This window comes from Dipodomys spectabilis, unplaced genomic scaffold, assembly GCF_019054845.1.
Source record: "Dipodomys spectabilis isolate Male_0828 unplaced genomic scaffold, ASM1905484v1 ptg000147l, whole genome shotgun sequence".
Classification (NCBI taxonomy): domain Eukaryota; kingdom Metazoa; phylum Chordata; class Mammalia; order Rodentia; family Heteromyidae; genus Dipodomys; species Dipodomys spectabilis.
The window spans coordinates 19,086,569-19,110,148 of record NW_024870824.1 but is presented as its reverse complement, the minus strand read 5'-3'; the positions used below and the strand labels follow the sequence as shown (position 1 = coordinate 19,110,148).

General features: G+C 39.0%; 1 protein-coding gene across 1 annotated transcript in view; it reads left to right on the top strand.

Annotated features, from left to right (window-relative positions):
• The first annotated feature begins 5,688 nt into the window (after positions 1–5,688).
• Positions 5,689–23,580, top strand: part of Chsy3 (chondroitin sulfate synthase 3) — a 300,356-nt gene continuing 282,464 nt past the window's right edge. The window contains exons 1-2 of the mRNA XM_042692118.1: positions 5,689–6,448; positions 8,640–8,923. Coding sequence (XP_042548052.1) covers positions 5,689–6,448; positions 8,640–8,923 — 1,044 coding nt within the window. The remainder of the gene's footprint in view (positions 6,449–8,639; positions 8,924–23,580) is intronic.

Here is a 23,580-nt window from a genome sequence, read left to right as displayed (position 1 = left end):
TCATTTGTTGTAACTAGAAAGTGCCTATAAATCTACAAGGAAACACACTGGACAGTAAAAGAAAAAAAAAATACACTTGGACATAATAAATTATACAGGACATTCGACATTCACACAGTGAGACCAAAGGGGCTAGTCTTAGAAGAGAATCACAAAGGTTCAATAGTTATGAGCATCTGATTATATAAAATGATGTTTATCAAAATGAACTCCAAGAAATTGAAACAAGAGGTTTATGTTATTTTGCTTCTTATACTTTTTCCACCTCCTTTGTCACTGTTTTTTTATTTCTGTACCTTTTGTCTTTGTAATTTTACCCATTTTGGGAAGGATAAGGGGAAGCACAGAAATGATGGGACAAAGGTGAACTAATTCATCAGTGTTACTAGATACTGTGTTGAAAATGAACTATATAAATTGTGGGGGAGAGGTGACTGGAGGGAAAATCTGGGAAAAAATAAGGGAAGAAATGACACTGTTCAAAAAGAAATGTACTCATTACCTGACTTATGTAACTGTCACCCCTCTCCACATCACCTTTGCAATAACAATAAAATGATTTACAAGTTTATTTACTGGATTAGTCTTGGTTAGCTAATGATAGCAATTATATTGGGCTTTCTAGCTAGGGATAAGAGAATTACGTGCATTTATATATTCATTCTTTTAATATATTGCACAGATTTTCCTATGTATTTTAATATGCAATTATGTTTTTTCTTCAATTATGTTTCCACACAAATTTGTTTCCCAACAAATTTTTATCTAAATGATATTTTTTCTTAAATTCTTCCTAGAATTTTTAAAAATCATTTTTAACAAAGAAAAGTTAGTCTTTAGGAGAGATGTCCAAGAATATTATCAAAAGGTCATGTATCTTCCACATGAAAGTAAGCCTAAGAAAATTACTTTGCTTACTTTGAGAAATGCAAATAAGTATGTACAAGAAATTCAATAAATATAAAATCAAATTCATATGTAAAAAACTTTCCTTACACTTCTGCTTATTACAAATGAGAAAGCAGTAACAACTGACTGTGTGAAGAGAAGAAAAAGATTTTTTTTCTCCTATTCCAAAGGGAAGTTTTAAGTGCTCTGAATATACTTTGTTCCTTTCTAGTTTTTCTCTCCACGAACACCAGAATGATCCTATTAAATACAAGTATAGGAGTCCTACTGTCAAATATCAGAAACAGTTCTATCCTGACTCTATAAAATACCTTATTTTTCACTCTGAATAAAAGCCAACGTCTTTTTTTAAAAAAATTTATTTTATTTTATTTGTGAACATACTGTACAGAGGGGTTACAATACATGGGCAGGATAATGCGTACATTTCTTACCAAGCATTGCAGCCTCCTCCTTTGTTTACCCTTCACATCCCTTCCCAGCCTCCCCCCTCCCCACCCAGTCCCAATCCCCCCCCCCCCCCCCCCCCCCCCCCCCCCCCCCCCCCCCCCCCCCCCCCCCCCCCCGGCACTGACATTGGTAAAGCTCGTTATGGACATGACAACTTGTACTTCTCATTGTTGTAACAGGTCCACCTGTATCCTTAAACGACTTGTTTTTCCCCATCTCCTCCACAAGTTATACTGACATCAAATATAGTGAAAGCAGGGGTTATACTGTGGGGGAAGGACATACAAAGCAACAAAGAAATAATCTTATAAATGCGTTAGAAACACATGCATGAAAGAAAAAAACATTAAAATACATATCTAAGGGTTCATTTTCCTAACATCACATTATCTGACCTTTTCCGCTTGACTCATACATATATGAGTCAAATAAGGGAAATTGCAAATAAGGGAAACCATGGGCCTATGTTTCTTTGGACCTGGCTTACTTCGCTTAATATAATTTTTTCCAAGTCTTTCCATTTCCTAACAAATGGGGCAATGTCATTCTTTCTGATGGAGGCATAGAATTCCATTGTGTATATATACCACATTTTCTTGATCCATTCATCTACTGAGGGGCATCTGGGTTGGTTCCATATCTTAGCTATGGTAAATAATGCTGCAATAAACATAGTTGTGCTGGTAGCTTTAGTGTGGTCTTGTTTGTAAACATTTGGGTAAATGCCCAAAATTGGGATTGCTGGGTCATAGGGGAGTTCTATGTGGAGTCTTTTGAGGAACCTCCATACTGCTTTCCAAAGTGGTTGAACAAGTTTACATTCCCACCAACAATGAAGTAAGGTTCCCTTCGAATGTCCACATCCCCTCCAGCATCTGTTGTTGTTAGAGTTCTTGATTTTTGCCATTCTAACTGGAGTGAGGTGGTATCTCAATGTTGTTTTGATTTGCATTTCTTTTATGGCTAGGGAGGTTGAGCATTTCTTCATGTTTCTATTGGCCATCAAAAGCCAACGTCTTTATAAATGACTACATTGCTCTAAATCCACATTCTTCAATGTTCTAACCACTGGTCACCTATTGAACATTTGAAATATAATATTTGAATATGATAAGCTGAAATACGTTGTAAGCCTAACATGCTTAAGGGCTCTGAAAAGTAGTGATAATATAAAGAATGTAAAATAATTAACTGATAATTGCATACAGATAAAATTTTGTAATATTATTTTGGACATATTCATTTGAACAAAAAGTACACAAACACTATTATAATTCTTCTTTTGTAGGTGTGGCTACAAAAACAAATTACATAGCTTGAATTTTAGTTCAGTTGGACATATCTGGTTTAAATTTTCAGCAGAACTCTAGTTCCCTTCCACTTCCAAAGTTCACTGGGCTCAGCTGTCTTTCAATATGCCATGTCTTTCTGAAAGACTTGATTCTGGGTGTCCCCTCTTCCTGAAAAGTCCTCTTCAGATACCTTCAGTTTCCTCAGTTTAAAAAAGAAATTTCCTGTTAAAATTATTTGCAAAAAGAACTCTGACCTATCGATTATAAACGTTCTCATTCAGCACAGGTGCACTGCCACCTAGCCACTTCTATTCCTTAGAAACACTGATCATCAAATCTATTATTAATTTGTGTAAAATATTGCACACATAAGTATGTGTGCTCATGTACTCAAATGCATGATTTTTCATTAGTAAAATTTGTGCCCCGTGAAATTATTGGTGTATCATTTTATTTGCTGCTGTTTTGATACAAAGTACCTGGCTTAAAATGGATGCATTATGAATATTTGAGGAAAAAAATAAAAGAATCAAATAAGTCATCTAAAATATTTATCATGAGGAAAGTGGAAAGTGAGAAGAACTGACAATTCTTCTACATGTGTACAACAAACCACACACTGTGTTAAGGAGTAACATTTAATATCTTAATAAACCCTTTCAGATAAAGGACTTTGCCAAATTACTACCTAATATTGATTATCACATCAATGCCTGTTGTTTTACTCAATAAATATCTTGTTGACATATCATGTCTAAAGCTGTCCACCTCATCTGATGTGTAAGACAACAACATATTTGTAGTTGTCAAATAAATTGATGAATCAAGTATGTTTTCCCGTAACACATTCTAAGCATAAGTGCATTGTTTGTGCCCAATGAAAATCAATGAGTGACTTTGTGTTGATGAACTGCATCCATTAGAGTGGCCAGGCTAAACACTACAGTGGAGTTGGCTCGTGTTTGGGTGGACTATTTGTTCTTTACTGACCATGTGTGATTGGATATCCTCTGGAAATACTCTTTCCAACACAGTAACTTCTAACCATATGGGAGGATATTTATATTAAAATTAAATAAAGCTGGAAATGTATTTCTACCACCACATAGCCACATTTCAAGGTCTAGACATCATGTGGTCAGTGGTAGTTTATCAGGCAATGATAGTAACATTCATTAGAGGAGAAGTTATGTTGAATAGCATTGTTCTGGAAGGCCTAAAATGTTCTTGGAAGCATGTATATGAGCGTATGTATGTATGTATATAGATAGATGGATGGATAGATGGATGGATGGATGGATCCAGCTATCTCCACTAGTCGAACAAGTCGGCTTCTTCCATATTCTGAAGAAGCTGGCTTGTTTGGCTAGTTTTGCATCTTAACTGAAATTCAAATTCGAGGAGTCCAGGAATCTTTATTCCCATGTGTCTCTGAACAAACCTCAGACATGGAAAAGGAGATTCATTGTCCATAGATGAAGCATTTAGTCAGACGTGTTCATGCACAGCTAGTGAGTGATGTGGAAAGAACCGCTCCTCCAAGCACTCTGGGCAGGCCTCCTGTTCCAGGGAGGACGCCAACACCTTGCTAGGATTATGCCTAATGCCTTTCAATATCATCCCTTCCCTTCTGATGTATAAAACAGAAGACAATCTGAAGCGAGGTAAGGTTTTAAAAGTATACAAACTGCACCCGCGGCTCACAGCTAGATGCCCAACCTTCACGGAGAAATTTCTAAACGTCCTTCTAACTGCCATGGCTTTATGATATATCTAACATTGTAATTAGTTTAAGAAGATTGTTGACCAGTGTAATTTAACTTTTTAGGTTTCTACTCCTGAATATTTCCCTCTCTTGTCCGAGAGGTAAAAACCTCTCCTGTCGTTGCCTTAGGGTATAGATAACAGGAGAGACCAGAACCTGTCTTCTCGTTTGTTTTCCCATCACGGTTACTGGGTAAGGGCTTCCTTGGCAGGAGTGGTCCAGGTCTTGCCCTGTGGCTTTGCCAGTTACGCAGAACTGGTCTTGGACCAAGCCTGGGCATGGCGCCTGGTCCTAACTTGTGGACGACAGCAAGGAGAGACCTGGGAGGGTCGTTCACAGGTGGAAAGGGGGTACGTCCTTGCGCTAGGCTCCTCTCCCCCAATAAGGGGGCCTCCAAAGCTCTCAGATCTTCCTGTTTGAGGAGCCACTGGAGCCACTCGGAGGACGGTGTAGAGTTCATGTATGACGGGGAGTCGGGCGGACCGACGGCCAGGCAGCGAGCCGCGAGGTGGAGGAGCGAAGGCACGGGGAGGAGGGGGAAAGGGCGGGAGGCGACCCGCAGGCAGCGCCCCGGGGCGGGTGGCGCGGGAAAGGGTCGCACCCGGGCGGAAGGGGCCGCGGGCCGGGGTTCGGCGCCCGCCGGGGGTTTGGAGACCGAGCTCTGCCGACTAGGTCAGCGGGACCCCGGACGCGGAGTCGGGGGCCAGCGGAGGGCGGGACGGGACGGAAGAAGAGGGAGCCGGGAGAGGAGGGGCGAGGGGCGGCGGCGATGGAGCCGGGGGAAGCCCGGCAGGCACCATCTCCTTCCGGAGAGGAGGCCGGCTCCGGGCCCGGGAGCTGGCTGGGGCGTCCGAGGGCGGGCGACGGGGAGACGCCGCGGCCCGCGCCACCCCCAGGGCCGGTGGCCAGCGCCGGGCCGGGCGGCGGAGGGGCGGGGGCGGAGGGGGAGGGCGGGGCTCGCGGAGGGGCGCGGGGGGCGGGGGCCGGCGCGCCCGTGACAGGGTGGCAGCCCAGAGGCGGACGCGCCGCCGCCGCCGCCGCTCCTCCTCCTTCGCCTCTGCAGCTCCTCCGGCGGCCGCGGCACTGCCGCCGCCTCTTCCACCGGGAGAAGTTTCGCTCCCGACCCGTGTTCCGAGCTCCAGCCCGGAGCCGAGCGGGAAGCCAGCCGGCGGCGGCAGCCCGAGCGCGCGCTGCGGGCCGGGGCGGCGCGGACCCCGGGACCGAGGAGGAGGGGCGGCGCGGACCCCGGGACCCGCCCGGCCGCCCGCCGCGATGGCCGTGCGCTCCCGCCGCCCGTGGGTGAGCGTGGCGCTGGGGCTGGTCCTGGGCTTCGCCGCCGCGTCCTGGCTCATCGCTCCCCGGGTGGCCGAGCTGAGCGAGCGGCGGAGACGCGGCTCCAGCCTCTGCTCCTACTACAGCCGCCTGGCCGCCGCCCGCGCCGGCGCGCCGCGGCCGCTCCCCCGGCCCCAGCCTTCCCTCCCCGCGCGCCCGGGGCTCCGGGAGCCGCAGCTACCCCAGGCTGCGCCCGCACTCACCGGTTTTCGGGGCAGCCCCCGGCCGCAGCCACCTCCCCTGCAGCCGAGGAGGCGCGGACGCGAACCTGAAGGTGCGACGGGGCTCCCCGCGGCTGAGCCTGAGCCAGAAGAGGAGGACGGGGGCGCGGCGGCCCGGCGGAGGGGCGGCCAGCACGGCAGTGGGGACGGGGCCGCCGCCGGCCCGCGCGCCCGGCCCCGTGGCTTCCTGTACGTGGGGGTGATGACCGCACACAAGTACCTGGGCGGCCGCGCGCTGGCGGCGCAGCGGACCTGGGCGCGCTCCGTGCCCGGCCGCGTGGAGTTCTTCTCCAGCGAGCAGTCTGCCGGCTCCGCGCGCGGCCAGCCCGCGCTACCCCTGCCTGTTGTCGCGCTGCCTGGGGTGGACGACTCCTATCCTCCGCAGAAGAAGTCCTTCATGATGATCAAGTACATGCACGACCACTACCTGGACCAGTACGAGTGGTTTATGCGCGCGGACGACGACGTCTACATCAAAGGTGACCTCCTGTCCACACCCCACGCGTCCACCCCCGGACCCTCTTCTCCACCGCCCTCCCCGGCCCCCCGGTCCCGGCCCGCCACTCAGCCCACCGCACGTGCACTGAGCCTCTCCCCCCCCCCCCCCAGCGCCCTGCTCTGCGGCCCTCACCCTTCGCCCCCTCCCCGTTAGCCTCCCTGGGCGCCGCGCGCTCTGCTGTCGGGACCCTTCCACCTGCCCGGCCCTACTCGCCTTCCTCGCGGCTGGCGGTTGTCTTCACCACCTAGCCGGCGTCCCTACTCCACCCTGTGAGATCAGAAGGGGGTTCTAAGACGCCACTCTGTCCGCCCTGCTCCGAGGCCGGCGGCGGGGACGGAGGGGCGTGTCCTCGGTGAGCCAGGCCGCAGGCGGGGTGCCAGCCCAAGCCACTCCGGAGGTCTCTGTTCTTTTGTTTCACCTTGATCTCTAGCAGTTTCAGAACTCCTGAGAACTGTTGAACGCGGGACTCCCGGACCCCCATGCCTGTGCCCTTTTCTCACGTGCCACGCATGGGAGCCCTAGGGGCATCCCCACCGCCCCAGCGCGTCTCTCCCGGCCAGGACAGCGCATTATGGGGCTGTGCCCTATTCCTTGCCACACCCCAATAAGAACCCAAGGAGTGAGCAAGATTGTTGGGTGGAGAGGAAGGGCAAACACTCAGAGTCCAAGTCCTGAGAGATCCAAGCTGTGCTAGCAAACAGGAGTACTAGATCTTCTCCAGAGCATCTGTGCATCCTATGCAGTCACAGGGCAAGAAAACTTGTTTAGTGTTAAAGAAGGTGCGGTCCTGTGGTCCCCAAACCCAGAGTGTGGGTTGGTCGGGCCCGAGAATTTCTAAACCCTGGATGGGGAATTCCTTAGAGCACAGGAGTAAATCCTTTTAGATGAGACCACTGCTGCTATACGCAAGGGAAGGAACAAGATTATCCCGAAAACAGTGTCTCAGTGCTTTCTACATTTCCTAGTTTCTTGGTCAGAGACGGGCAGCTCTTCCTTAGTTTATTCCACTTTACTTGCAGCCTCTTGGCTTTCCTTTGGTCAATGTAGTATCTTTCACATAATGCAAATGTCAACCCACCCAAATGTCAAGGACCAATCTGGAGGCAGAGTTAATGTGGTGTTAATGAATAGGTATTTCCTGAGATTGTGGTGGGAGGGCAAAAATCAATTTTCTGCTCCTTTGGAATAGCAAATGTCAATAATGGAATGTAAAAACGATGTTCCGTTACAGCTGCATTTCTGAAACTTATTCTTTAGGACCCATTAAAAATATTTTTATCAGAAGTGTCCTCACTTAATTTTACTTTATGTTTTATGCTTTATGGAACTTTGGGAGTAATTCTTGATCTATTTCTTTGTAAAATTACCAAGGTTTCCTAGACCGAGGGTCACATTCCAGACAATTTCTAGAAGCATTAGTAGCACCTATTTTTGTCTTCTGCTGTAATGTTTTGAAAGACTTTTCAGACCTTTAAAGCCATATACTTTCCATTTTAGTTGAGTAAAATGCATTTTTTAAATTAAAATGTGTTTTGTAAAGCAAAATTCCTTGACATCCAGGAGACACATCATGGGATCAGGATAATAATTGGGAAGGTCTTTCCATGGCAAACGGCAGTCAAGTTACTGAGTAGGAGGCTGCAGAAGACAACTTCTTACTTAGTCCTAGGTAGAACATCAAATGCCTGCGGTCTGTTTCAGCTACAGAATATTATCCTTAAATGCTTTCTCCTGATGGAAACTAAACACTCATTACATTATTTTGCTTGTAACAAGTGTATTTTTTTTTCTGAAACAATTTCTTCCCAAGATGAATTTGATTTAAATACTTGCCAAAATGATACTAGTTGTACATGATTGAAGTTTGATGAATGACACAACTAAATTAAGCATAAGGAAAAAAAATATATCTGGCTATCAACAGTCTATCAAAACAACACAGAATATCAATATTTAGTATGATTTTGTTTTTGAGAATTTTCATTACATCTAATGTCTTTATCCTCATCATTATTTCACCATTTTCTAACAAGACTGATGATTGTTAATTTGTTACTGTTTTATGGTGACCTTAACCAAAAGTGGATAAACTCTTATGAAAGTTTAATGGATCACTGTAATGTAGATTGGGAAGTGTGGGATGGGAGTGATGGCTGCCTTTCTCATTTCAGGCGATAAGTTAGAAGAGTTTCTGCGATCCCTGAACAGCAGTGAGCCTCTTTACCTAGGACAGACTGGCCTGGGGAACATTGAAGAGCTTGGAAAGCTGGGGCTGGAACCCGGGGAGAATTTCTGTATGGGAGGACCCGGCATGATCTTCAGTAGAGAAGTGCTTAGGAGGATGGTGCCACATATTGGCAAATGCCTGCGAGAGATGTACACGACTCATGAGGATGTGGAAGTAGGAAGATGTGTTCGGCGCTTTGGTGGGACGCAGTGTGTCTGGTCTTATGAGGTAAGCCTTGAGTGGTGAGGAGAATCTTCATGTATTACAGGTGTGTGGCACGCCACAGTCTGTGACAGTGATTTGGCTTACTCTTTCTGTATCTTCCTGTCCATAAATGATAGTCCTAGCCCTTTATGTATGCTGGCGTGATGATGGGATGCCTTTCTCATTAGATCTAAGGCCTGTCTGAGACATTATTTGCATGTTTCTTAAATTTAAGTAGATAAACGATCACATCTCTGCAAAATGCATTTCCACCTTTTTTGTTTATTGGTGTTTGGACACATGTGTTTACTTGCTGTATCTAAAAAGAGGACCGATTTTATTCTCATTGGCTGTTGCATTCCACCTGTCTTTTCGATCATTTGGTAATGTCTCACTTTTTGTCCCTATTGTTAGATATGTAATACATATCTAACATATGTTTGTAAATGGTTAATATCTGAAGTTGCCTTGGAGATATCCAAGTGGATATTTAATGCATCTTTAAGGAAAAGTTAAAAATATTGTATTCCTTATGTATTCACACCCTCTCTTAACCACTCTATTTGATAATAAGTTGGACATCTAGGTGGCATAGGGCCCGGGGGAAGGGGGATGGTGAGTTCTGGTTGTGTTACACAACTGCTTAATATTTTCAATAGTGCCCTGACATTCCTTATGCCTGCTCATACACAGTATCTGAAGAGCAAGCATATATCATCTGAGTCGTGAACTGTTATGTATATAAATTCCAAGAGATTCTTTCTTGTTTCCTTTGGAAACTGGTTTATAAATTAAATAAAATGTTATTTAAAATAGATTTCTTAAAATGTAATCTTAGTTAAAATTGATTTGATGTTTAAATAAGACTTTGCTTTTTAGGTATTTGGATTTCAATCTTATTTTAGCTACCCAGTGCACCATTGTAAATTACATTCTGATTAATTTGCTTATCTTCAACATTTTCATATCACTTTATATAGCAGAAACATTTCATGAAAATATGTTTCCTGTGAGGTCATTGTACCTGAGAGTTACGTGGTTCCATTTGCTTTTTTCTTGGAAGTATGTTTCTGGGTTATTTTATTTTCTTTTTGGTACTTGGTAATACTCACACCTCAGGGTACTTACACCTCAGAAGTTAATACAGTTACTTAATACAGAAAATTATAGCTATTATATTATACAATAAAATTAACTGCATATTTGGAATATAGGTTATGCAAATTAAAGTGATTACATAACAACTTACTCTGGATAAAAAAATAGTTTTTCTTCTGTAAAACTATCTTGCACCCTAGTATCCTGTCGCATGCCTAAAATCCTAGCATTTAGGAGGCTAAAGCAAGAGGATTGTGAGGTCAAGGGTAGCCTGGTCTGCATAGCAAGACTCTGTCTCTCATACAAACTAAAAAAAAATAGCAACAAACTACCTTTAGGAGAAAACTGATGTAAAGATTATAGTTAAAAGGTAGGCATCTCAATGAAAATTTCTCCTTAACACAAAACTATCTGTAAAACAAAATAAACATTTACTGCAGAAAACACATTATCTATTGTTTTGCAGACGTTTACTGAGTGAATGAGTTAAAAAAAAAACAATTGTTACAGTAAGAGAGCAAGCCATTATATTTACTGCCTTAATACATATAGTTTTAAGACATTTTGTGTTTACATATCCTTCCCTCCAAGTTCCTTTGGCTTTGCTCTCATGATCCATTTATTACCTAGCATCTCTTTATAGTAGGGAACATATATTCATGTGACCTGCAAGCTCAAGAATTAATATTTAATTTATACTTTGTTCTAGTTAAAGAGAAGAGATACTATCATCAATATGTATCTTTGGATTCTTTTATTAAGAAAAAAGCTAAATCTTACAAGTTGTAACTTAATGAATATAACATTTTTCAGTAACTTTTCACAGTATGTGTGAATTTAGACAGACACTTGTCCATTGCTGACTTCAGTGATGGACAAATCAGTTCAGCATTTTTCCTATCATAAAAAATAATCTTTCTCTAAAATGTTGAGATTTAACAGTTTACTTCATACATTTCAGTGAAGAAATGCAAAATAATTTATGCAAGGCCCTTCATGTAGTATATAGCATAAGTAAATGTCACTAGATACTTACTGGTATTGTCCTTATACAATAGAATATGCTTAATGCTACTGGTTTGTAAAGTATATAACATGGATTCATAGATTTTTATTTAATAATTATTGGAATGATTATTCATCTATATAAAGGAGTCAAAATAAAAATAAAAATTTCATTGGGCACTGGTGGCTCATGCCTATAATCCTGGCTACTCAGGAGGCTGAGTTGAGGATTGCAGTTCAAAGCCAGTAAAGTCTCTGAGACTCATATCTCCAATGAACCACCAGAAAACAGAAAGTGGTGTTGTGGCTCAAAGTGGTAGAGAGCTAGCCTTGAGCAGAGAAAGCTCAAGGGTAGTGCCTAGGCTCTGAGTTCAAGTTCCCAGGACTGACCAAAAAAAAAAAAATTCATGTACAGATTACAACCTTAAATGAGTTTCATTTGACTAAGAGTAAGAAAACAATATGTTGTAGTCATCAAAAAATGCTCAAAATTGAGCATTATGGAAACATGAGTGTCTCTTTTTATAAATGCACTACAGGTATTTGCTTCAGTCCATGTGCATTGAATAATTGACCTTAAGGAGAATATATGAAAAATATTTTAAAAGTCCTTATTTAGTACACATAGTTAACAGTATCCTAAACAGGTCAGACTCTGTCCACACAAAAAACACAATTCCTGTGTAGGTTCCATGATTCATTTCCATGGCAATGATCCACTTCTCTGAGTTTGTCTCCAATTGTCAGTAGGAAAGGAAGTTTGTGATATCCTAGTCTGCAGTCAAATAACATGAACACCCATGAGCTTCTCTCTTAAGGCAGCTGAAAGTTTTTCTTGATGTACCTCAGGGCTTTGATTCAATCATGTGTAACTTCAGTTCTTTATCATAAGAGCCTGGTGGGCTGGGTAAATATATCTATCTTGCCAGTTTACCTATTGCTCTGTTTCTCTCTGTCTTATCCAGATACCTTTTTCCAACTGCTTAAATGATACAAAAAAATTAAGCATCAAAGGTCACTAGAGAGTCTAAATTGAGAGTCTCCCTTCCTTGACTGAAGCTAAGTCATTTAGTTTTGGAGATGTTAATAATCAGCAGGTTTCATAAGTTGCTGTTATACTCACTTATACCTCCTGTACTTGCTGGTTATGTGAATAATATAATAAACTTGTAAGTAAACATAAGTAAATGGAGTTTGCTCATGAAAAATCTCCAATTTAATTCATACAGTGTTTCAGCAGAAATCACTGTTTTGTTTGAGCCCTATCTTAGCTACTGTTTTGCTAGAGCTGCAATCTGACATCTTGGGAGGCTGTATGTGGCGTTTAGCCACTGTTTGGCATGAGTGTTTTAGGGTTTAGTGGTTTTGTTTTGTTTTCTTTCTTTTTCTTTCTTTTTTGATTTCTTTAGCAGAGATAGACAATGCTTAGTTCCCTTCACATCTTACTCTACATTGACTTTTCTTGTACATTTACTTTCAATGCTTAGCTTAGGTTTTTTTTTTTCTTTTCCTTTTTTCAAGACATATATCTCATGTTGCAAGTTTCATGAAAATATTCTGTATAAAATAATATTTTTTCCAGAGAATGAAATAGAAGTAAAATATGTCTCAAACTCATCTATGAAACTTTGGGTGGTATAATACAGTTGCATGTTTTAAATATATTTTTACTAAATAGCAAAAACAGTCTTTGCTATTAAAAATAATTTAAAACATGAATCATTCAGAACACGAATTTTTGTGTTTTGTTGATGTAGAAGAAGTAGACATTTTTTTAAGAGTACTCATGTTATAGCATTAAAGTAATTTTGATTGCAATGATTGTTCTCCTGATGACATTTTCATTTTATCTATCAAAGAATTCTTTTAAGATTAGTGTTTCTCATTTTAATTTTTGCAGCAAATTAGACCCAAAGTATACTTTATTAATTAAACTAAGTGTTGTTAAAAAATTCAAAAAGTCAGAGTTCTTGGTTGGTAAAACATTTCTCTGTGACTTCAAGAAAACATTTCCTGTGATTAAACTGATTTTTTTAAAAAAAATTACTGCATAGGGTGTTAATTTCACCCAAGAACACTTGTATTTCAATCTGGGCCCTTTAGAAGTATAAACAGATATATATTCTGTGAGTGTTTTCCTGGGTATGATAGTCATATCATAGATCAATAGTATAAGCAATTTTATTGTTGCATATAACTTGCTCCTTAGGCTGTAATTTGTTAATAACATAATATTTTGAAATTAAATTAAATGTGTGTCATTCTTAAAGGGTATTATTTGAGCTTCTTACCTCTTTCTATGTAACCTTCTTTGTAATTTCCCTGTTTTTTCAATGATAGTTTTGCTCTGTTGTGAACATGATTTAGACTCTCGAAGTATATTATTATATGTGCTAAAATATAACACTTAAATTTTGATTTAAAAATCTAGTTCCTAGTTTTTGTTTTCCTTTTGACAGTCATAGGATATAATTAGAATTTCAGCATTTCTGTTGACTGTTGCTCAGCTGGTCCACACAGCTTGGGCAGTGGATGTAAAGCTATCTCTTGCAACTGGATACTTTCTCATAGTCTTAACTTTTATGTTTCAGATATTGCTCCTTTATAAAAAAATTAGGGTAGACTTTTATAACAGTCTTGTAGAAAACTATGTTTTACCTAGTGAAACGTTATATTGATTTCATCTGAGTAACTTTTAGTAATAGAATTTTTAAACACAGATGGGATGCTTTCATTGATTTTCATTGCTGTTGCACAGGATCTCTAAAAGAAAGAGCAGCAAGAGTGATCTGTTTGATTAATGGTGGATACAATAATTTTACAAACTAAATAGTTAAATGAGTAGCTTTAATTTTATCCACTCATTGTTCGTAAAATCCTCATGTCTGTGTATGTAACTGACTGCTGTATTGGGGGAAATACGGGAAGCACACAGGGAAGCAGTGTCCAAGGAGAACTGGAAAATGCAGTGCTTGCTTCACACTTACACACGCCTGACTTACTGCACTGGGTGATATTTCGGAGCATTGCAGTTGTGTGTGTGTGTGTCTGTCTGTCTTTCTGTGTGTGTGTGTGTGTGTGTGTGTGTGTGTGTGTTTATGGGGGAGATATATCATGGGAAGAGGAAGGTGGAAGCACAGTATAATGAAGAGTACTGTATTTGACATAAACATATCTGGAAGTAAGTTGCATGAGGATATATGAAGCTGAAGGCAGAAGTCTTGGGCTTGTATATCCTGTTCCAAGGTTTAGATTGTAGTGTGTAGATTAGTGAATGATTCTTAGAATTACCGAGGTGCTATAGAAACATTATTATCAAAATTCTGTGAGGGGCTGGGAAGGTGGCTCAGTGGTAGAATGCTTGCCTTGCATGCATGAGGCCCTGGGTTCGACTCCTCAGCACCACATAAGCAGAAAAAGCCAGAAGTGGCACTGTGGCTCAAGTGGTAGAGCGCTAGCCTTGAGCTGAAGAGCTGAGGGACTGCGCCCAGGCCCAGAGTTCAGGTCCCACGACCGGCAAAAAACCAAAAAAACAAAAACAACAACAACAACAAAAAAACTCTGTGAGTCTCATGAGCATTCAAGATGGAAGATCAGTTCCACAGATAACAGACAGGTTTGAAGAGTTCTTGAATAGACTCACGATCACATTTTTGTTAATGGCTGCATTCATGGCTCCTCATGGTGTTAGTTGTGGCCCCAGACTGAGAGATGAGTCTTGACTAGTAACTGCGTGAATAAAAATTAGTTTACTTAAACTAGAAATTTCTCTGGTTTCTTCTCAAAGAGGAAAGTTTGATGTATAGGCAATAGGTAGATAGGTGGATAGATATTGATATAGATAGCAATGATATTGATCTTTCAACTTTTCACTTCCATGTGCCTTTCGAGTTCCTTTCCCCATTAAGACTCATTTTTATATTTTCATAGGTTTTCTTGAATGTTAGACAACTTCATTTTCTAGTATCTGTTCTTGACTATTGTTCATTGCAAGTGATATATTAAACACATGGTTCTAAATATTTCTTTTTCAATTGGGAGATTATTTCTACACATTTATTATGATTTGAACTTAAGTATCCTCCAAAAGACTTGGTCCCCAGCTGATGAAACTAGTGTGAGATGAGTAGATCATGAGAGTGGTAACCCCATATTAAATAAATTCATTGAAATGTGTAGCTGGAAGGGCTAATAGTTGGGGCCTGGCCTGTCACTGGGGGCGTGCCTCCATTGAGGGGCACTCCTTGTCAGTCTTTATTTCTTCCAGCCTTTATTTCTTGGCTGCTTTGAGGTGAGGCTTACTGGATACTCTCTCTGCCTCACACTCCTGACATTATATTATGTCACCTCATTTTCAGAGTCATTAGATCATAGACTGAAATGGTGAGCCAAATAAATCTTTGTTTTTTGTTTTTTGTTTTAGGCTGCTACTTACAGGTATTTGTTACAGTGACCAAAAATCTGACCAGTACAGAGATTCTTGTATCAGTACAAGTACAATCCTCAAATTATTGTTTTAATTCTGCCATATATTTCAAAATAATGGAGTTATTATTCTAATAGGAATGCAGGTACTTCTGAGAGAACAAAAAAGAAAATGAACTTCATAACATCTTCAAATCAGTGTGAAAATTCCTACCTTGTTGAGTCTGCTAAAGTTTTTGCAGAAAGAGTGGCAAATTCCTCATATGATTAGCCTTCTTTATTTTGGTGACATTGGGGTTTGAACTTGGACCTTTGGACTTGCCTAGGCCAGGCTTTACCACTAAACCTAGCCCTCCTTTTAAGGAAAAGATGCTGTGTTAGGTGGTGAATTCTCCCTTGTGGAATTTATAGTTTCATGGAGGAGCTATGCAATAAATAAGAAAACAAAGGTAAACATCATATTCTATTTATTTATTTATTTATTTATTGTCGGTTGTGGGGCTTGAACTCTGGGCCTGAGCGTTGTCCCTCAGCTCTTCAGCTCAAGGCTAGTGCTCTACCACTTGAGCTTCAGCATCACTTCTGGTTTTCTGGTGGTTTATTAGAGATAAGAGTTTCATGGGCTTTCTTGTCTGGGCTGGCTTTGAACCATGATCCATAGATTTCAGCCTCCTGAGTAGCTAGGATTACAGGCGTGAACCACCAGTGCCCGGCTGACATCTTATTCTATAATACTTGAATATTTGAATTTATGAACATATAATGCTATCTAGGTCTTAAGTATAAATTCATTATCTCACCATCTGTGGATTGCTACTCATATAATTGCTTGTATTAAGATCCATGTGATTCCCATATGGTTGTTTAAATTCTACATTCTTCACACTTGACCTTTATCTTGTATCACTTTCCATTTTTATTGAATAATCTTAAAGAAATATGAAGTTTGGCAAATGAAATTTCAAGAAGAGTGTCTTCTAACTTTGCAAGTGACTGGAAAGATCAAGTATAATCAGAAATCTTTGTTAATCAGTGATTACTCTTCTGACAGCATATTTTATAGTAATATTTGTGATGGTTTCCTTTTCTTTAGTTATAAGCATATAATGGATAATTACTTTTATTCTAATACATATTTGTTACTACAGTATTATATATTTTGCCATATTCAGTGTAGCAAATTTTGTATGTGGATTGCTTAATGGTTATCAATTTTAAAGTAAAATTTCAAATCTACTAAAATTGATCTGTTGTTCCCATTGAAGATTAATTAATAGTATGCCATAGATTAGGTTTTTTGAACCCTCGCACTCTGAAGAACAGTAGTATATTACTTAAATATATATAATAATAATAGAATGAAAAGAATAGTAGAATATTACTTAGGCATTTATACTAATAATAGAATCTAAAGAATAGTAGTATATTACTTAATTATATATACTAATAATAGAATTATAACTGTAATAAACAAACTATAAACATAGATGCATGTGATATCTTATAAAATCCTGATTTAAGTAAATTTCAAGAGTCTGTCTTATTTTAACTAATTTTTAATATTTATATCTTAACAAAATTAGTTTTCTGTCCTTTATTTCCTTAATATTTTGTTATTTTATAGGCTCATGTTCCGTGCTCTCAGCAGACTTTGTTTACTTGTTTGTCAAGTTGAAACATATTAATACTTATCATGCTCTATGAATTTGGCTCACATTTTTTTTTTAACAAAGTATCACTTCTGAGGCTTTTAACAAATGGTCATATAAAGTAGGTTTTATTCATATTCAAAGCAGCTTACTGAACTAAGCCAGGGTTGTAAAATTTAAATCTCATTTGTATGGTATCAAAGTTATTTCATTGAATACATTATTTGAAAATTTCTTCAAACGATTGATGAGAGAAACTGATTTTTATCAAATTTGTCTGACAGTGATAAAACATGTCAAAATACTTGAAATATGGTGTTTTTCATCAGCACCTAAACTCTATAAAGCATATTAGCCATTATCAATGTCTTTGTTCAAGATTGTAAGTAATGATACTGGTGCTTCCTGGTTATAGTCAACATTTTTTTTTTTGAAGTTGTTGTTGGTTGTGGGGCCTGAACTCTGGACCAGGGCGCTGTCCCTCAACATTTCATTTCAAGGCTAGTGCTCTATCACTTGAGCCATACCATCACTTTCTGCTTTTTCTGTTTATGTGGTGTTGAGGAATTGAACACAAGGATTCATGCATGCAAGGCCAGCGCTCTACCACTAAGCCATCTTCCCAGCCCCTAACATTTGTTTTTATTATTTTTTAAAAGAACACAGCTTCCATTTTATCCTTTCCCAAGAAGATTTGTGACTAAAAACACTCCTTTAATTAGTTTTTAAGACTAGAATGATCAATCTCTCCTCTTTCATTTTTCTTTCAGTTTTTCATTTTTCTATATGGGTTTTAAACTTCAATATATATTTTAGGCAGATTTTATGGAATATTTCATTAACTATAGTATCAACAACTCTTAAGCAAAACAGTCAAGTGTAATAGTAGTGGCATATGGGTTTTGTTTTTGTTTTTTTATTTTTTTGTTTTGATCAATATATGAAGTTACTTATAGATTTTAAATTATTATGAAACTACAAAAATATTTTAAAACTATTTGTACATTTTGTTCTGTGGATTATAATTAATGTAGATTGGTCGGATTAATCTAGATCTAGATCTGATAAGCTAAATTTTCTGTTGCTTTAAAAATTAGAAGATATGCTAGTATATATTAGCAGTTTTGATTAACTTGTTCCTACAAGTTGGATGCTACACTTATTACTGTAGTGAATTTAAATGACTGTCTCCATTATTTTAAGGCACAATGGGGTTTGAACTTGTGATGAAATGGAAGCTTGAAAAAGGACTTATTATTGCATGAAAGCAGTAGTAGATGCGTTGACCACAAGCTGACCTACAGTTTGGTGTGTTTCTATAAATTATAGAATTAATATTATGCTAGGGAATATCTGAAGTACTGAATCTTTTGTTATGTTTATGATGGAAGAAATATTAGGTTTTGAACATTTCTTGCATATAATAAGCACATTTATAACTAGTGAGCAGAGGTTACATTCCATACTCTGTCTTGGGCACTTTTCACAGCTTTAACAAGCATTAAGTAAGATGGAGCACTCTGTCTTGCTGTACAGATGGGGAAAGAAGCTTTGAGAACTTCAGTAACTCGCTTAAACTCAAGTTTATTTGATTCTGAAGACCAGCTTCTCAAATGTTATATTGATATCTTTTCTGTCTAAGAATTTAAAGGCTAACATTATTTTTTGATTTTGAAACTGTGAGAAAGGATTGGAATGGACAACTTGAAGTATATAAAGAAATGGGAAAGAAAAGACAGAGGTGACAAAGATCAGACAATTGAGGTTTGTTGCCATTGATTTTTACCATTCTTTCCCCTAGACATGTTTGCCTGCTAGAGATAAAGAAATGCTCTGCCTTTCCAAGACAGATCTATGAGTTTTGAAAAGGAAAGACCAAAATTGATATGATGTTTCTAGCCCTTAGGATATTTATAGGAAAAATGTATAAGAATAAAGTTTTCATCTTTAGTAGAAAAAGAAAATTACATCTTTTGTTGCACCTGAGGGCAAGAATAAAAATGTAGGCTGTCAGTTTAAAGTAATTGTTTTGTTTTATAGCCGTATAATTTAGAAATAGAATTCACATAGACATATACAACTTAGTTTGTGATATGTTAGAGAACTCATCATGTTATCTGAATTATGTATTTAAATTATGTTTTTAAATATATTTACATGTATACATACATATATCCTTGTCTGTCCATCTGTCTAGCCATATTCTTCTTCTAATAATTAGTTTTATATCACAATGAACATTCAATGAACATTTTATTTTACTACTCAGAAATATCTATATATATATCTATACAGACATAGACACTGAGGAAAGTTATCAGGACTAGTTAGTGAAAAAATAGCTATAAGGTTATAACAATAAGGTTTTATAGAAAACTAAAATAAATATTTCATAATTACTAGTTCTTTAACAGTGCCTTTTTCGTTGAGTTTTATTGTTAATTATTCTGGGAAAATCCCTGAGGATAAATGGAGATATTACCATATTTATTACAATTAACATAGTAAGTAAGCTTGGGCTGAATGCCAGCCATATGCTTAGCTGATGATGGAATATGGAAACAGCGACGCTACTTCTAATCAACCACTCTATAAACACATACATATTTCTGGAGGTTAAAGAATATATGAAATATACAGTGTAGTACAGCAACATTATAACATACCTGCGAATGAGTATTTGGAGTACTTACCAAGTGTAAGATCCCATGCCTAGTTCTAGTTATAGATCCTCTTCACTTACGGAAAATGAATATAATAATATAGAAGAATATAATAATATGGAAGACACAGAACTGAAAAAAAATACATTAAAAAAATAGAGGCCATCACTAGAAAGCACAAGGTTAGCAAGGAGGTTTCAAAAGTAAGTTGGTCTTAACTTGAACATGTAAGTAGGGCTGGGCATTGGTAGCTTACACCTGTCTGCAATTCTAGCTACTTAGGAGGTTAAGATACGAAGATCACAGTTCTAAGCCAGCCCCAGCAGGAAAGTCCATGAGGCTTTTATCTCCAATTAATCACAGAAAAAGTCTGAAGTGGTGCTGTGGCTAAAGTGGTAGAGTGCTAACCTTGAGACAAAGGAGTTCAGGGGCAGGGCCCAGGCCCAGAGTTCAAGCCCCAGAACCTGCAACAAAACAACAGCAGGTAAAGTTCCCAAGCATGGAGATGAAATGAGGCCAGACAGATGTGATGCTTTAGGGGTCACAGTGAGGGCAGACTCCTCCAGGACAAAGCCGTAGATGAGTGGTCCCAGCACCAATAAAACACCAGAAGTGCTTCCCACTAGGTTGACCGTATAAGGGTCCAGCACAAAGCTTAGCTCCTCTACAGAAAGAACAGAAACACTACAGCAGAGATGATAGTCATGGATGGACTGAGCACATGAAGGAGAGTCCTTTCTTACCACTGAGGATTTTGTATCTTTTCTAGATTTCCAAGTGAAGTCTTAGAATTCTGGGAGCTTTAGGCTAGTGTTAAAATTTTTATTATTAAATTTTTATTTTTATTTAATTTTTATTTATTTTTTTGTTTTATTCTTCAAGTAGTTGTGCAAGGTTGTGCTATTTAACAAAACAGTTTATGAATAGAGTGTATCTTGATCAATTTGACCGCTTCAACATTTTCACCCATCCCTACCCTCCTCACCCTTTCTCTTACTCTTCTCAATTTTATAGGATATACATTGGATTCTTGACTGCATTCTCACTCTCTATTCCCCTTGACCCTACTCTATCCCTACCCTACCTGCTTCCTGGTATTTTATTTTGCTGCACTTTGATTTTTGTCTTTCTAAGGAATTATACTATGTACTAAATGAAATATGGTAGATTCAAGGGAAATCTTAAATAGTTTAATTCTTTAGGATGGAAAAATCAAAATTAAAATATATTTGAACAGCTGTATTTAAATTTTTGACCAATGCATTTCAGTTTTTCCTATCAATTTAAATTGCCACTATCATATGATCACATATATCACGTAGTAAGGGGACAGATTTTTTTTTGTCACTTTGAATAATCTATGGATAAGAACTCCTATTTAGTATAGCTTTGTCAGTAGGTTAAGAGATATTTATGCCTAGCTTATAAATGTGGATTTTGTTTGATTTGTATCAGTACTGGGGCTTGAACTCAGAGCCTGGAAGCTGTCCTTTTGCTTTTTCACTCAAGGATGGTACTCTACTACTTGAGTCATACCTCTACTGATAGCTTCTTTTTTCGAAAAAATTATATTTGTAAAGGTGATGTACAGAGGGGTTACCATTATATAAGTCTGTCAATGAGTACTTTTTCAACAGTGTCACCACTTCTTTCATTTTCTTGCAGTTTTTTTCCCTCCCCCTCCCAAGTTGTATAGTTTATTTCCAACATAGTATCTGGTAAGTATCACTGCTGAATTAATTCATTTGAATCTCACTACTTTTCTGCTGGGACTTTGAACTGTGGCCTTCAGGTCTTAGTCTCTTGAGTACCTAGGATTATAGGCAGGAACCACTAGCATCTTGATAGTGTTGTTCTATGATCACTTGTGCCTATGGACAGATGACTTTACCATCTTGGGTCTCTACTTATTGGAAGAGCTGAATTCTTTCAGCACAGTTCCAAAAAGAATCCAGCTATTATTGGTACTCTACATTTTTTTCCCCTGCAGAACCTGGGTTTGAACAGTCTTCCCCTTTCCAGCTTGCTTGCTGATCTGGGACCAGAGCAATCTAGCGACATCTTTTCTTCTGGGGCTGATTCAGAACTGTGATGTTCCAGGTCTCAGCCTCCTGAGTAGCTAGGATTACAGGCATGAGCCACAGGCATCTAGCTTGTTTCACATTTTTTATTTAAGGAATAACTAAATATTGGATCAATTATAGCAGAGTTTTTAATGATTTTATTTTTAAAAATTATTTTTTGCTAACCTTTTCTATAAGGCAGAAAGTACTTATAAGCTGAATGTTACAAATATTTGACTTATAGATATTTATGAAATTACTACACAGGTTAATGTGTGATGTAAGAATGTAGTTGACTAAAGAAAACACCAGGGCTTTCACTGTTCTGGTGAGTAGCCATGACTAACTGATGTTACAAAGATATCATGAATGTATTGCCATTGAACTCTCTCTAGGCTTGAAATTATTGCCATTTATTGCCTCATACTTCTAGATTTAAGATTCTACTTCCAGATAGAATGAGAAAAGAATTTCTTGTAGCATGGGTTCATGGCTAAATGTCTTTCTTACGGATTTCTACCTATATATCCTGGTCACAAGTGTGTAGTGTGGCCACTCTTACTGGTAAGACATGTGGACAAGTTGAGTGCTTGCATTCTAATTTGAAGCAGAGGAAGGGAAAGATTCTCCAGCTACGTGATAAATATTGAGAAAACCAACCTAATGTACTAGACAATATTCTCTATGGAAATAAAACCAATAGGTTTTATGCTTAGAAAAAAATCGTGCGCCATGTACATCTGTGTTTATGCATGCCTGTGTAGCCATGAACCATTTGCTGATGGTTTAAAGATTTCATCATTACATGATTTAATTGTTGTCTGAAACATCATATATTGTTTTTACACAGATGTGAGATTAAATGTACATAAGATACAATTACACAATCAAGTAAACACAGGATGTTGGAGGATGCTGCAAGTGAACAAAGCATACTGATTTATAGTAAATATATTTTCTATAAGAGTACACTCAACAATAGTAACTGATAAGCCTAAGCATAATAATTTACTTTGACTATCAGGCACTATATACTGCACATAATTGTATATTCTACACTTTTTGAGGTAGTAGGATTTGAGCTCAGCGCCTTGTGCTTGTTAGGTGGGCATTCTGAACTTGAGATGTACTTACAGATGTGTGTGTGTGTGTGTGTGTGTGTGTGTGTGCACGTGCGTGCACTAGTCTTGGAGCTGAACTCAGGCCTGAAAACTGTCCCTGAGCTTTTCTGCTCAAGATTAGTGCTCTATTACTTGAGCTTCCTGGCAAGACAAAAGGTACAGAAATCAAAAACAGTGACAAAAGGGGGAAAACAGAAAAAAAAGCCTCCAAAAAAAGTAAAAAATTAAAAAATCCCAAACTCTCTTGTTTCCATCTCTTGGAGTTTATTTTGATAAGCATTATTTTTTATGATCATATGCACAATTGACCACCCACTAGGCCACACTAAAGCACAAGCATGTTCATTGCAACTTTTCTTTATAACATAGCCAAGATATGAAATCGACCTAGATGTCCCTCAGTGGATGAATGGATCAAGAAAATGTGTTATATACAGTGGAATTCTGTGCTTTCATAAGAAAGAATGACATTGTCCCATTTGTAAGGAAATGCAAAGACTTGGAAAAAAATTACATTAAGTGAAGTTATCCAGACCCAAAGAAACATAGGTTGCATGGTTTCTCTCATGTGCCTATAAATATGCCTATAAATCTACAAGTAAACCCAATAAATAGTAAAAGGCAAATAATTACAATTGGACATTATAAATTAAACAG